Source organism: Bactrocera dorsalis, chromosome 5, assembly GCF_023373825.1.
Source record: "Bactrocera dorsalis isolate Fly_Bdor chromosome 5, ASM2337382v1, whole genome shotgun sequence".
NCBI classification, from domain to species: domain Eukaryota; kingdom Metazoa; phylum Arthropoda; class Insecta; order Diptera; family Tephritidae; genus Bactrocera; species Bactrocera dorsalis.
In genome coordinates, this window is record NC_064307.1 from 16,538,299 (window position 1) to 16,553,754 (window position 15,456).

The 15,456-nt window shown below is 35.3% G+C and overlaps 2 protein-coding genes across 9 annotated transcripts in view; one reads left to right on the forward strand and one right to left on the reverse strand.

Annotated features, from left to right (window-relative positions):
• LOC105222450 (trichohyalin) overlaps positions 1-2,393 on the forward strand; it is a 95,017-nt gene extending 92,624 nt beyond the window's left edge. For both annotated transcript variants that reach the window (XM_049458960.1, XM_049458961.1), the window contains exon 7: positions 239-2,393. In XM_049458960.1, coding sequence (XP_049314917.1) covers positions 239-1,748 — 1,510 coding nt within the window. In that variant the 3' untranslated portion in view covers positions 1,749-2,393. The remainder of the gene's footprint in view (positions 1-238) is intronic.
• The window catches only part of LOC105222449 (uncharacterized), a 32,892-nt gene that overhangs the window by 1,639 nt on the left and 15,797 nt on the right, over positions 1-15,456 (reverse strand). For 3 of the 7 annotated variants that reach the window (XM_049458963.1, XM_049458966.1, XM_049458964.1), the window contains 3 exons: positions 6,807-7,970; positions 6,545-6,747; positions 1-122 (listed from right to left, as the gene is read on the reverse strand). In XM_049458963.1, the coding sequence (XP_049314920.1) occupies positions 1-122; positions 6,545-6,747; positions 6,807-7,944 (1,463 nt within the window). In that variant the 5' untranslated portion in view covers positions 7,945-7,970. Of the gene's footprint in view, positions 123-6,544; positions 6,748-6,806; positions 7,971-8,355; positions 8,483-15,020; positions 15,041-15,456 lie in introns of those variants that run through there. The other 4 variants (XM_049458965.1, XM_049458968.1, XM_049458969.1 and 1 more) reach the window with 3 other exon arrangements.

Genomic DNA, 15,456 nt, shown 5'->3' on the forward strand with positions numbered 1-15,456 from the left:
TTCGGTTTCAAAGCTGGATTATATTCGCCACGCATCTGAAATTTGGCACGTTGCACGCGTATTTTGTGACCACGAAGGTTATACTCATCCAAAATATTTAAAGCCAAACCCACAGACTCCACCTGCAAAAACAAAAATGCAGATATAGATTAGTTTTAAACGTAAAAACTTAGATCTAAGCTATATAAAACCTTGCCAACAAAATAATATTCACAAAACCGCTACTTTCCACTTTCAGATCCAATGTCATCGTAAAGGCCGATGGCAGTGACGAACAGATCGTGCTACCGAAGCCACGCGGCAGAGCCGGACACAATCGTGGACGCGCAGGACGTCGTCCAAACCGACCGACCACAATCCATCCGAACGATATCGATGCACAAGCGACCTCGAACTCGCCAACAACTTTGGCACATTACAACGAAATACCGGTGCCGGCTACAGCAGCGCCAAACGCGCCCAACGCAGCCAGTCGGGCGCGAAACGGACAAAAGCAAATGCCGCATGATCGTGTCGTATGGCGACAACGGCAGAAGGAGAAGCGTCGTTTGGAGCGCAAGAGACAACGCGCACAACAAATGCAAAAGGAGAAGGAACGCAAATGGAACGAACAACGGCTGCGCATACTGGCGAATCAAGAGCGTGAACGACAACGGCACCTACAGGAACAAGAACAACAGGACCAACAACCGAAATCATACGAACAAACCGAAAAGCCGCGACGTGAACTGGATGAACTGCGACAGCGCGAAGCCATCGATCTGGAACGACAACGCCAGCAGCAACTGGCCGAAGCGGAAGTCAAACGACGCGAATATGAAAGTCGGCATCAAGAATTGGAAGCGCTGAAGAAACAACTTGCCGAGGAAAAGAAGAAGCGCGACGATGAATATAGCAGCGCAGAACGCATACGACAGGAACGTATCGAACGGCAGCGAGAACGTGAAGAGAAGGAGCGCAAGGAACGTGAGGAACAAATGAAAAAAGAGCAAGAAGAACGCGCCAAAGAAGAAGCGAAGCGTGAACAAGAACGATTGGAGACGGAGCGGCGACAGCTCGAAGAATACGAAGAACGTTTGAAGCAAGCACGCGATGAACGTGAACGTGAACTACACGAACAGCAGGAACGTAAGCGCCAAGAGGACGAAGCCAACCGACGACGTTTGGAGGAAGAAGAGAAGCGGCGACAAGAAGAGATTAAACGACAATTGGAGGAAGAAGAAGAACGCTTGAAACTAGAACAGCTGGAAGAAACACGCAAGCTGGAGCGACAGGAACTAGAACGACTGGCGGAAGAAAATCGACGACGAGAAGAGAAACTACGCCAGCGACAGGAGGAGATCGCACGCCGTGAAGAGGAGCAACGTAAAATCGAAGAAGAAGAGGAGCGCATAAAGAAGGAACTCGAAGAGGCGGAACAACGACGCAAGGCGGAACACGAAGCGCAAATCAAGCAGGAGGAAGAAGCGGTCAAGGCGCGTGCCGAAGCCGAACAAAGAGCAGCCGAGGAGGAGAAACGTAAGCGCCAAGAGCGTTTCGATGCATTGAAAAAGCAAGATGACGAACGCCTGCGCCAAGAGAAGGAAGAGAAGAAGCGCAAATATGCCGAGCGTCTGTCGCGCCTCTCACCGGAAGATCAGCGCAAATTCTTCGAAATGCGCAAACGGCGAAAGGCCAAGAAGACACAAGAATTGCTGCAACAAAAACAGGCAGGCAATGGCGGCAACGAGGCATACGAGGAAGAATAGAGGAGTGGCGGCGGCGGGTGGAAATTCAACAAATCAAAATGGATATTAGAATTTAACGGTATATAACGGCTGAGTGGCAAAAAATATATTTATTTTTTTATTTTTGTGTTTCGGCAAGAAACTCAAAGCTCCCAGCCAAGCCAAACAGTCGACTGTATTTATATTTGTTTTGCTTGATCCCCGCAAACTCATGCGAAATATTATTTAATTAAAATAAGTCATAAGCATAAATACTTTTTTATAAATTTAAGTCGTTGCTGCCATTATTTCACTTGAATAGTTGTACTCGTGAACGCTCAATGTTGTTTTTTAGCTCCTTGCACGCTCTCCATTTTATATTGTCACATATACATACATAGCTAACATATGCATACATACATACACATGTGTATGTGTGTGTATAAGTAAGAAGTTGAAAGCTAATCTTTTAATTGGTTTAAAAGAAAATCTTGTTTAATTCGTAAGAAAAATTAGCGCTAAGGCACTACATAGTATTAGCTTTAGTAGCACACGAGCGGCGCTCCAGTGACTTCGTCTACTGCTCGGCAACTGCGCCAGCTACACTCGATTGTAAATTTACGAAAAAATTAATATTATTAATTTATAAGTGGGCAACAGGCAGCCGAAGAGGATGAAAAAAATTAAAGAAATACTTGAAAATAAATAAAATTAAAAAAAAAAAATTAAAAATCCCAGAAACTGAGTTGTTTGTATATACATACATAAATAACAGCACGGATGTGTGTGTTGTTATGTGGAAAAAGAGTTTTATCGCAATGTAACTGTAATTTATAAACATTTATGATTATATAAAAGCAATAGACTTAACCTCACTTTATTGTTAAAGTTATGTAAAAGCACATTTAAAAATAATAATAAAATCTTTTAATAAACTAAATATATTAAAATTAAATTGAAATTAAATTTTTAAATTTTCAAAAATTAAAACCGAAAGTAATTTTAAATTTTTTAAAATTAATTATTACTTAATTTTTAATTAATACTTTATTTTTAACTTTAATTAATTAATAATTTTTATTCTTTTTTAATTTTAATTAATTATTTTTCATTCCTTTATAATTTGAAATAATTTTTTTTATTTATTCATTTTTTGAAATAAAAAATTAAATTAATTTTTTAATTTTTAAATAAACTATGAACAAATTTATTTATATGTAAAAAGTAAGATTAAAATTAAAAAAAAATTTTGATCTATAAAATTTAACATTTAATTTAAATTCATTTCTAAAATGTAAAATTGCATTTTAATAAACTTTGTAATTTTTCAAAATTTAATGAAAAAGTTAATTTAAAACAAAATTAATTAAAACTAAATTAAAATTTTATTTTATTTTAAATTAAAAAAAAATAGTTAAAACTTAATGTTATTTAATTATAAATTTTTTGAAAATTTAGAAATAATAATTAATTTCATTTATTAAATTAAATTTAATTAAAGTTTATTATTTTTTATTTAAAAAAAAATTATAATTAAATTAATTTTTGAAATTTTAATTTTTGAAAAATTAAATAAAATTTAAATAAAATGAAATTTCAATTAATTTGTAAATTAAGTTTTGACACATTTTTTAATTTCAAATTAATTATAAAAAATAATTATTTCTATTTAAAATATTCAAACTAAATTTCAATATTTTTTTCTTAATTAAATTTTTTAAAATTTAATTAAAAAAATATAAATATTAATTTTTGCTTTTTTATTTTTACAATTACATTTTTATATATATTTTTTTTATTAAAAATTAAATTCTAATTAATTTTTAAACATCATAATTATTTTTTTTTTAATTTTTAAGAATTTAAAATACAATTTTATATATTTTTTCATTTTCAAAAATTCAAAAATTAATTTTAATCAATATATTTGAAATAAAATACATAACTTGCAAAAAACCAACAACAAATAAAAATAAATTAAATAAATATTAAAATACGCACTAATGCAAAAAAATTTGAAAACAAAAATATTTTTTTCAATGTATTTAACAACCTCCACACATTTTTATTTAAAATTTAAGTGCTTTTACACAATTTTTTCAACCAAAAATTCACAATACTGTTAAACATATTAATCGGGTCTAAGAAATAATTTAATATAAGACACTTTTTCCGCACAAAAATAATAAAATATATCATAACTATAAGAAAAAAATATATATAAACTAATTTAAAGCATATTGAGCGCTAAAAATATAATTTTGAAGCTCAAACTTCATAAAAAATATAGAAACTACTAATATAAGCCTTTTGTATTTTTAATTTTAAAACATAAAATAAAACTAAAACTATAAAAAAGTTGCTTAAATAAGTTAAATAAACACTACATGTAACAAATTGCTTTTAACAAATATTAAAATTAAATTTTAATTTTCACTGTTAATAAAAAAGCAACACTGAACGATATTAATAACACGATTTTTGTAATTTTTTTGTTTTTTGAATATTTAACAACTTATTGTTAGCGATTTCGTATGCGATCGTCTCTTACAATACAAATATTTGTACATAACAGCATACAGCATACACAAATACATATGTACATACATGAAACGAAGTACATACAAAACATACATATGTAGACCGATTCGAATGTGCAACTAAACTAAATGCAATTTTCATCTAATTATTACCTCACAGTATGTTTTTCGTCTTGATATTGTAGTATAAACGAGTAAATGATTTAAATGAAAACGAGCACGTAATGAAAACATATTGAATTCTACTTAGATGCTTACATACACACTTACATGCATACGAATACAGAAAATTTGTATGTAAATATTTAAGAATAATTATGTAATTCAAAGCAAATATATAAACATGCGAATCGAGCACCGTAAAATATGTAACTAACCCTAGAATTAACAGTAAAATGATCGAACGAAAATGTAAGTAAAACAAAAACAAAACTTTGTTGTAATTGTAATATGAAAGCGTATGTATGTAGCGCCAATGATAGCGTGAAGCAGTAAAAAACATTTTGGAAATCAGCAAAAATGCCGCAGCTACATACAAACATACATTGATAATATGAAAGATATAAATAAAATTGAAGCAACAATAAAGTTTTGAAAACTATATAAAAACACCAATAAACTAATGTTTTATTTATTGGAAAAAATATTAGTGAACATTAGGGAAGGTCGTTGAGCTGTTCTGTTGAGTGGCGTTAGAGTGCGTGGGTAAAAACCTCTTTAATTTCCAAACATATGGTCAGCATTTTTTCCAAATTCTACAAAAAAAAATATTTCCCAGTATTGTCTGAGTATTTCTATAATAAGAGAATTTCCATACATTAACCACAATTAAGTTGTGCAATATTTATGAAAATTTTGTTTATATATTTTTTCAAGAAATTCCCAGTATTTTTTATTTTGCGAAATTATCTGCGGTGGTAAAATTTAAATTTCCATAACGATTGTGAGAAATTCCGAATCCTATAAAAGTTTTTTACAAGGGAAATTTCCCAGTATTTCCGGAGTATTTCAATAATAATAGTATTTCCCTACCTTAACCTTAATTAATATAAACAATATTAACCAAAATTTCCATTTATAATTTTCTGAAATTCCCAGTATTAACCAGTATTTTTTATTTTGCGAAATTATCCGCGATGATAAAAACCTCTAAAAATTTCCATAAGCAATGGGAGAAATTTTTCCGAAATTCTATAAAAGGGGTTTTCAAGAAACATTTCCCAGTATTTTCCGAGTATTTTTATAATAAAAGAATTTTCTACATTAACGACAATTATTTTGTGCAATATTTACCAAAATTTACATATTTATTATTTCCAAAAATTCCCTGTATTAACCAATATTTATTTTACACAACAGCTTTAGCAGTAAAATATAATGTTATTTATTGCTTCAGCATTATCTATAAAAAATTATGTTCTTTCTGTCAGTATATTTCAACATTATTCAAGAGCTTTTAACCCCCTAATATTATCAAAAATTTCTCTAGCACTATTGTTCAAAAAAATATGCCAAGGTGTAAATTAGTATTTTACAGAATTGCCTAAAGAGTAGATCTATCAATCTATTGGTATCGGAGTAAAATTTCCTAGCATTATTCAAGAGTTATTACCCACGTAATATTTCCCGGTATTGTTACAGAGTTATGATCATCGTAGTATTTATAAGAAGAACAAGGTATTTTTAGAATAACATTTCAATTTTTTTTTTCAAAAATCGGTATAATATAAAACTTTAGGGATATTTTGTGAAAAAATGAAAGCTTGAGGTACTCTAACTTATTAATATTAGCAAAATTGCATCTCAGACTAACATTAATTATTATAACACATTTCTAAATAATAGCACCGAGATATCAGTTCTTGGTCGAATAAATACTATTTCGGCACTAATAGGATAGGTTGGACTTTTCCGAAAAAGGCAAACACAATAATTTTTAATTATAATGAAAAAGTTCATTGACTTCAAATTATGGAGAATCCATAACCTTATCAATCACACTACGCTTAAATATTAAAAAAAAAAATGCAAAATCGGACCCTGGAAGCTTCGATTCCCACCATCAAGTGTCTCTCAAACAAGCCATTCGTAAGAGACATGCAAAAGATTTCATCCAGGACTTGGAAAAGTGAATGAATTAAACAGAATATGGAACACAACAAGAAAGTTGACACTTTCATGTAAAATTGTCTTACTATAAAAATGTGTTCCACTTTTCTTTAACAAAAATCCCACATAAAGCACTCTATGCCGTTAGAATATTTAAAGTAGCAAAAGTAAAATAATCTTGATACTCACTTTGATATAATCACACAAGCCATCGCCCTTGAGTTGACCATCGGACTCCGCATACAGTTTCAGTTTATACTTTTGCGTTTGTGGATCACGCATAATCATGCCGCATTTGCCCATCAGCTCGGCGAACTCATCCATAGTAATGTCCAAGGGTAAATTCGAAACATAAACTTTCGTGTTCTGCTCCGGATCCAAATCAAACCATTCTAAAAAACAATAAAGTATTGATTACCACATAGAAATTAATAAATTTCAATAGACTCACTTGGCGGCTCCTGTGCTTTCCGTTTAATAGCAGGTGCACTCTCGCCATTTGCATTCGCCGCCGCCGCTTCCGCAGCCGCCTTTGCCTCCTCAGTCATGCGTTGCAATTCCAATTCTTTCTGCCTTTTCTCTTCCTCCGCTTTAAGTCTGGCCTCCTCTTCCGAGGCACTAGTATTATCTATGAAACCGTAATTCATCTGATAGTGCGCCATAAAGTCATCATCGATCTTCGGAAACCAGGCGTTCTTGCTCTCATCCCAAAAGAACACCGTGCCATCTTTATCGGTGTAAATGCGTTGGCCGTCCTCGTCAATGTCATAGATCACATTCGCTGGATCAGTGGCATTCGATTTTGGATCGCTTGTTTGTGCGCCGCCCGTTTTTGGTATCCACTCCTTTTTCTCCGCATCCCATTTGTAATGCTCCGTTTCGGTTGTTTGTTGCTGCACTTTCGGTATCCACTTTTGCGTTTGACTGCACCATTTATAGTGTTCATTCTCATAGGGATTTTCAGTGGACGTTGTTGCACTCTCAGCTTTGTCCGCATCACAAGGCAACCAATTATTTTCTGTTGTGCTCCATTTGTAGCGTTGGTGCGTATTGGGGTCCGTGTAGATGGCGCTGCCATCGGTTTCATACGTCACATGCTGTGCGTAATTGTCGTCCAACTGCGCTTCAGTAGAAGGTGCCGAAGCTGATGGTTGAGGAGTTTTATCTGCTTCTGTAAATTTTGGATTGTGGGCTTGGTTGGATTCTTCTTCTTTAGCAAGCACGGTTTCTTTGTCGTCCTTTTCCATACCAACTTTCGCTCTTTCCACGGCGCTCTCGTTTCGGTGGATTTCAGTGGCACCAACAACATCTGTAGAAACTGTCGCATTGGCTACATTTTCACTTTCAGTTATCTCTGCGTTTTCACTCTCAATTTTCTCTGCATTTATACTTTCGGAAGTGCTTTGTTCTTGCTCTCGCGTTGTGGAAGCTTCTTCAATTTGTTCTCTTGAGGTAGTTGAAACTATTTCTTCGTGAAGTAAAGTTGTCTTTGGCGCTGCACACGTTGTTGTGGGAGTGCTTTCTGATTTTTCTCTTAACTCGGCAGTCTCACTAGATGCTTCCGGCATTTCTTCCGAATTCTCACTCATTTTGCATTATTATTATTTGACTAAAACTAAAAGAAAATGGAAATATTATTTATATTAACAAATAGTCGAAAAGGGAAGCGAGACGCATTTGCAGGCAAAAAAAGAGAGAAGCCAAAATGCGTGAGTAAGAAGAGCTTGACAAGCTGGCCGACAGAGGTAATGCTCGAAAATTTTACGAAAAGATGCGGCGACTAACAGAAGGTCTCAAGGATCATACTCTTGTAGAGCCCCCAGAGGCGATATAGTGACTGATGCCCAGAGCATACTAAAATTATGGAGGGAAAACTTCTCCAGCCTGCTGAATGGCAGTGAAGGCATAACATCATGAGATGGCGCACCCGATTCTCCAATCGATGACGATGAAGCGGACTTTCCATTGCCCAACCATGGAGAAGTTCAAATAGCAATTACCCGTCTGAAGAACAAAAAGGTAGAGGGGCCGATGAATTGCCGGCCGAGCTATTCAAACACGGCGGCGAAGAACTGATAAAGAGCAGCTTCTTTGTAAAATATGGTCGGACGAAAGCATGCCGGACGATTAGAATTTAAGTGTGCTCTGCCCAACCCACAAAAAGGGATACCCCACAATCTGCGCCAACTACCGTGGGATCAGCCTCCTCAACATCGCGTACAAGGTTCTATCGAGCGTATGGTGTGAAAGATTAAAGCCCACAGTCAACAAACTGATTTGAGCTTATCAATGTAGCTTCAAGCCTAGAAATTTAACAGATAAGACCCGTGAAAGAAGAATCGACACACACCAGAGAAATATTGGTTCAAATTCATTGAACCAATTAAGAAGAATAAGAAGAAATTACTTTAGTCATAAATATATTTTCATTCCATTAATTAACCGTTGTTTTCATTTCCATTTCTTGAAGCACTCGTTTCCACATTTCTGCAGCCTATTTCCGGCGGCAGAATGCAAAAAGGCATTAAAAAGTCATTCTCTTTTAAACACATACATATTTCGCAAGGCGCTAACGGTTATTTATTAGCTTGCAAGTCCGCATATTTCTACGCGTGCCTTAGATGCTGTTTTTACAGTTGACCAAAATCGCGTTGGAAAGTACAACTTCCTGTTTTTGAAAGCCAACCCCACATTCCCGGATACATATGCATAGACATATATGAAAGTATATACATATCTTAAGGTCAAAGGGCAAACGAAAGAGAAAACTTGTGCCACAATATTTATTTTTTCGCTGCTAATCATCATTACATTTGACACCACAAGTCACACGCACGAATCCTTTTAAAAACACCCATTATGTTTGCGGGAAAATGCCACACGTTCCACGTTCTAGGAGCTGAAGGTCAAAGCGAATGCTTTTGCACTTCACGACTTCCGGTCTTAGCCGTTTGCGTTTATTTTTATCCTTGTGGCAATGCGTGCAGCAGGAGGTGCTTGCGTGCCTGGTCTCCCAGACCAGTAAAGTAAAAACACCAAAAGTGGTAAGAACTTAGTTTGGGTTCTTTATGCTATAAAAGCTGTGGGAAGTTTAAGCAAGTGTCGCGCAGTGACAAACAAATGAATTTTAGCTTTAATTTCAATAATTCATCGATGTCAATGACCAATTTCTTAGAAATATATATGGTACGTAAGGGGTCAATTAAAAAGTTTCCGGCCTGAAACATAGATGGCGCTACTAGAGTTAAATCCCTAACCTTCAAAAGGCAGTTGAAGCAAAAACTTGACGAGATGACGAGTTTCCGAACACTGCCCCAGAGAAATCAACCATAAAGGATTGGTATTTGTGTTAAGTTTAGACGTGGTGAAATGAGCACCGACGACGTTGAACTCCCCAAAATAGTGGTTCCCGATCAAAATATCAAATACTCCACAAAATACTTTTGGATGACCGTAAGGCGAAGCTCATTTTTGACCAAAAACAACGATGAGTTGATGATTCGAAACAGTGTTTGGAGATGTTCAAGCGTAATAAATCCGAGTTTGTGCGTCGAAATTGGACAATGGATGTAACATGGCTGCATCATTTCATTCCGAAGTCCAATCGAGAGTCATCCAAATGGACTGACACGATGAACCCGCTCCAAAGCGTGAAAAAACGCAATAGTCGACTGGCAAGGTTATGTATTTTGGAATGCGCATTGAATAACTTTTATTTAGTACCTTTAAAAATGAAGGACCTTCAACGGCGACCATTCATTTGAAGGACGAAATCGTCGGAAAAAATCTGTATTTGAAGAAAAGGGTAGTGCTGTTTTAGGTCAGTGGAAACGATAGCAAAAACCAATGAATTGGGCTTCGGATTGCTTCCGTATTCAGCGTATTCTCTAGATCTGGCACCCAGCGACTATTTCCTGTCCTCAAATCTCAAAAAAATGCTCGCTGGGAAGGACTTTTCGTCGATTGAAGAGGTGTTTGCCGAAATTGAGGCCTATTTTGAAGCAAAGTGTGTTGAATGTATGTTGAATAAAAAAACAATTTTTGCCAAAAAATGTGTTTTACTATAGTAGGCCGGGAACTTTTCAATTGACTTGTTACAAAAGTACATATGTATTATATATGTAAGTCTATATGTGTGTTGGTAAAAATGTTGTTAGTAACGTAAGAATTGTTATTTTAAGCTAGGAAATATCGATCGATGGCTTGGATCAACACAACCACAAAAAGCGCTGACTTCTTGGTCTTAATAAGGTGAAATGTTCGTTTATTGGGCTTTTATTTAGGTGACACGTTGTTTACTTCATACCTAAATTTTTAAGTAGCACAAATTGGGAGCAAAACTTTAAGTATGTTAAGATAATGATTGTTAAGACAGCGAGCGTTCGGTAAACATGTCATAAGAAATATGGTGAGCACAAATATACGAGTGCGGCTTGATATGTTGCGAGCCAGTTCTTCAGTCATTGAAAAAGGAATATGTATCAAGAAAAAGCGAGAACTTCGGCTCCTTTAAAACCAAAATACGTTCAACAGGTGAATTTTTTTGTAGCATAGAGAAATATAAAAAATCTTCATCTTGTTATTGGAACAGTTTGTATGGTTCATCATGACCAGTCAAAAAACATGGCGACCCATCAAACTACCCTTATATTTATAAATTCGAAGTATCCGCATGCATGTGTGGGACATCTTCATACATAATACTTAAGTATCAAAAATCAATCAGCACAGGACAAAGTTCAATGTACTCAATCATTTATTCAACTCCAACAAAATTCCCAAAATGTAAAATTGAACAACGTTAAAACTTTTAGGGGCGAGCGTCTACATAGTGTACTTTTCGACCCAACAAGCGACCAACAACACAAACAAACTTTAAAACGAAACTGAAACTTTCCAAACAAAAGGAGAAAGCAAATGAAGTTTTATTTCATTTTTCCTCATATCAATATGCAGTTCAAGCGGTCAACATCAGGTGGGTCAACAACAAACAAGCATGCATGCCGGCGCTGCTTAAATAACGAGCATTTTTTGTGGACACATTGCACTCAAAGTTGTTGCACATGTATGCACAGGTAAGTCTTTGCATAGGGAAGAACATTACAAGCTACTAATTTGGCAAAACGCCTAAGCTTCCGCATGGAAACTTCATCATGGAAATATATTCCATTTTTATGTACTCTGAGTATATACTTATAGGTGGGCCAAAATTTAAACATTTAAATGCAACTTTATTTTATTACGAAATTCACGTTTTGTAAAGAATGTGTTTCGCACTCTCCGCTAAATTTGGGTCAACATAATCGGGTTACTGAACGTACATTTCGCAACACCATCACCCATCTTGAGACCCAGCAATCATTATTGGATAATATTCGACCGAATAGACCACGTTCAGCACGCAGTGAAGAAATTATAGCAGCCGTAACTGAGAGGGTGCACGAATACCGTGGAGAGTCGATTCGGCGCAGTTCGGTCTGACGTATGGAACGATTTGGCGTCGAGATCGTAACTTTTTCGTCGAGATCTTAAACTGAAAGAGCAAAAAACACAGGTTGTGCAAGAACTGAAGCCGCTCAACCTTTCCAAGTGACATCGCATCGCTCTATGGGCTCTTGAAAAGTTTGAAGGAGATCTAACGTTTTCGAGCTAGAATTTTGATCAGATCGTAACTTTTACTTCGAGAGCTTAAACTGAAAGAGCAAAAAACACAGGTTGTGCAAGAACTGAAGCCGCTCAACCTTTCCAAGTGACATCGCATCGCTCTATGGGCTCTTGAAAAGTTTGAAGGAGATCTAACGTTTTCGAGCTAGAATTTTGATCAGCGATGAGATCCATTTCTGTCTTAATAGGTATGTAAACAAGCAAATTTGCCGCATTTGGGACGAAGAGCAAATTATAGAGAATCGAGAGCTGCCATTTCATTCAGAAAAACAATGGTTTGGTGTAGTTTGTGGTGTGCCAGTGAATGTTCTTCGAATGATCTTCACCATTAAATTTGAAGTTTCTGTGATTTTTCTTTAAAAAACGTAGGCAACCTCGAAATGGACCCCCTTTATATTTTAAACGATACGAACCGTTTACGAGTATAATTTTCAACTTGGTCCGAATTCGACTGAGCAGCTCGCGGATATACAAAGAGGTCTAACTGAAAAACTTCTAGAGTGGTTTTATAAAGTTTATTCTACTTTTGAAATCTTTACTCTTTACTTTGAATGATAAGTGTCAGGATAAGTGACTAGTCTTAACGTGGCCACTATTAATCGAATAGTCGACGACTTACGAATATCCGGATAGTGCAAACCGAATATTACTTATTATTCGAATAATACCCTACCCGGTACCAAGAGCTCTACTTTCCACATCATCAAGTGGAACATTTAAGATATCTGACATTGCTTGCCTCGAAATCTCCGCTATTAAAATAGTAATGATCCAACCCTGACCCCATATCAACACAATCGCTGATTTCCTCTTTCAAATAAATACTCCTTCGCAGACCTAGCTATAAATCACGCACCAAACACATAACAATCCGAGCTGTAACGATCATAACCAACAATCATTTCAAGCGATTTTAAAGTTTACCATCGAAGGGTCATAAACATAAGCCACAATAGTTGCATGCGTAAAATAATGGCTCTCAATAATAACCCAGAAAAGTCGTAACTCTTGCTGAAATACATGCATAACGATTATAATGGCAGCCTAGGAATTGTGATTGATTCTAATTGACCACATTGGCACTTGCACTTGGAAGTCTAACAATGAGAAATAGGCTTCTGCTGTCGCAAATAAATTAAACAAAAGTCTGATGAGTGCCACATTTCCATTTCAAAAGACTCGCATGCATTGCCATATTTGTAAAGCTGCATGGATTTTTAACACTTTGGGCATAATAATAGGGACAAACAACAAAAATTTAATGGCAAAAACTTAAAATGATGATAAAATGGTAAAATCAAGGTAATACCGAAGAACCAGTTAGCATTCAGGCTTCTTTGACTAATAGAAAGAAAAGTTACACTACTGATACAGATCATAAATCGGTCGAAACATTTGTCAATACAATAAGGGATTGTATCACCTCGGAATTTTTGGAAAAATAATTGAGGGCTTTACTTTACAAAGATTTTCGAACCAAAAATGTAGAGATATTTCATGTATAAAAGTAATGAAAAAAGACAGTGCCAGAAATAGACTATAGTTATCGCTTATACAAAAATAATGACACTTGAATTGTGCGATAGAAGCATCGTATCGGATTATTTTGATAAACTTAACTATTTCCATGCACAGCACTGCATTTGCTGAAATCAAAAGGCATTTAAAGGCATTTCAATTTTCTTATTGGTTAATTTGTTGCGTTTTCACTTTTATTATAGGCCGAGTGCCAATTCCTCTGCCACTTCTAATCTTTATTGATTTTTTTTTCGCCGCAATTTATGAGCTTTTAAATACGAGTACAGTGGTATTTTTGTTTGTAGTACTACTGCGAAGTGTAAAATATCAAGAAAATATGTAAATTTTTATACTCTTGCAACATGTTGCCACAGAGTATAATAGTTTTGTTCATCTAACGATTGTAAATATTACCTAAAACTATTCGAGATAGATATAGTGTATACAATGTATAATTGTGACAAAAAAGTACCCGGTAATTATAAATAAACCGCAAAATATGTTCAAAGAGACCTGTTTACGGTACCATTTTTGAAAAAATATGCAACTATATCGGGACGAGTCGAGCAAGGACGCGGTTCATTCAAAAAATATCCAGCAAAACCATTCAAATGGACTCGCGATAGACGTCGAGCTCTCTTGCCGTCTCTCTAACACTTGAGTGAGAGTTCGTTAATGGGCATTTTCGCACCACCGCCACATCCATAAAACGCCATTAGTCGACAATGAGGAAATGGTTGAAATCCGACGGTATCCCCGCTCACTCTCTATATAACGGAATAAATCAATAACTACATTTTTACCCCCGAGATATGATGACAGGGCTTTAATGGAACCGGGGTCAAAATTGAACGATGGGAGTGGCACCGCCCACTTTTGGTGTAATCACATATCTCGGATCCTTCCGACCATTTAGTTCTTTCACTTTCCAGTACACAAATCAAGAAGCAATTAATATAACAGGCTAAAACTTTGCACGAAGGATGTCTTTAGTGTGTTCTACCTCATGACTAAAAATTGCCTAAATCCAACAAAAATTATTCAAGCTCTTAAATACCGAATTTGTGAACCCCAGAATCTAAAGTTGACTTTTCACCGAAAATATCGGTCAGTGTCTGGGATATATAATACAATTGAAATTCAGAGAGTATCCTTCCCTAATAATAGTATATCTGTGTATAAAATGGTTTGAATCGAGCCGATAGTATATTTAGTCCCCACATCCCTAATATAAAGATTTTCGAACTTCCGGGTGACTTAATACCGCATATATCGGTCAATATGTGAGTCATCTTGATATCTAGTGTTTTTCTAATAACGGTGCATTTTTGCGCTTAGAATGAATAAAATGGAATGAAAATCCGCTTCAGACCCCATATATCTAACAAGTCTTATGTACCTGAAAGTATTACCTCGGCTTTAATACTTACAAGTTGCAAGAGCATGAAATGTTCGGTTATAGCCGAACTTAACCCTTCCTTACTTGTTTGAAGTTACTATTGTGATGTCCGTTATTAGCGACGAGTAGAAATATGATCTGTTCCCACGCGACTGCCACGTTTACCTCAAAGTAATGGATGAGAATTTATATCAACAAGACTATGACTTTCACTTCGGAAACTTTGTAGATAACCTCTCATCTTTAAAAAACCACAGAACATTCAAGAGCAGCAATTCATTAAGAGGACATTGTTATCATTAACCTACTATCAACCTTTATTAGGAGATAATCGACGATTTCTAGAACACTATTATCCCGATGCTTTCAAAATTTTCAACTGATTTTGATTTTTGGCGTTTGATTTTGAAAAATCTTGACAGTAAATCTCCTAAAAAAAACTTTACAAATCTGAAACACACTCGGTTTGATTTAAAATTCTTAGCTTGCGTTGATTAGATCGAAAGAACCACTCACTATT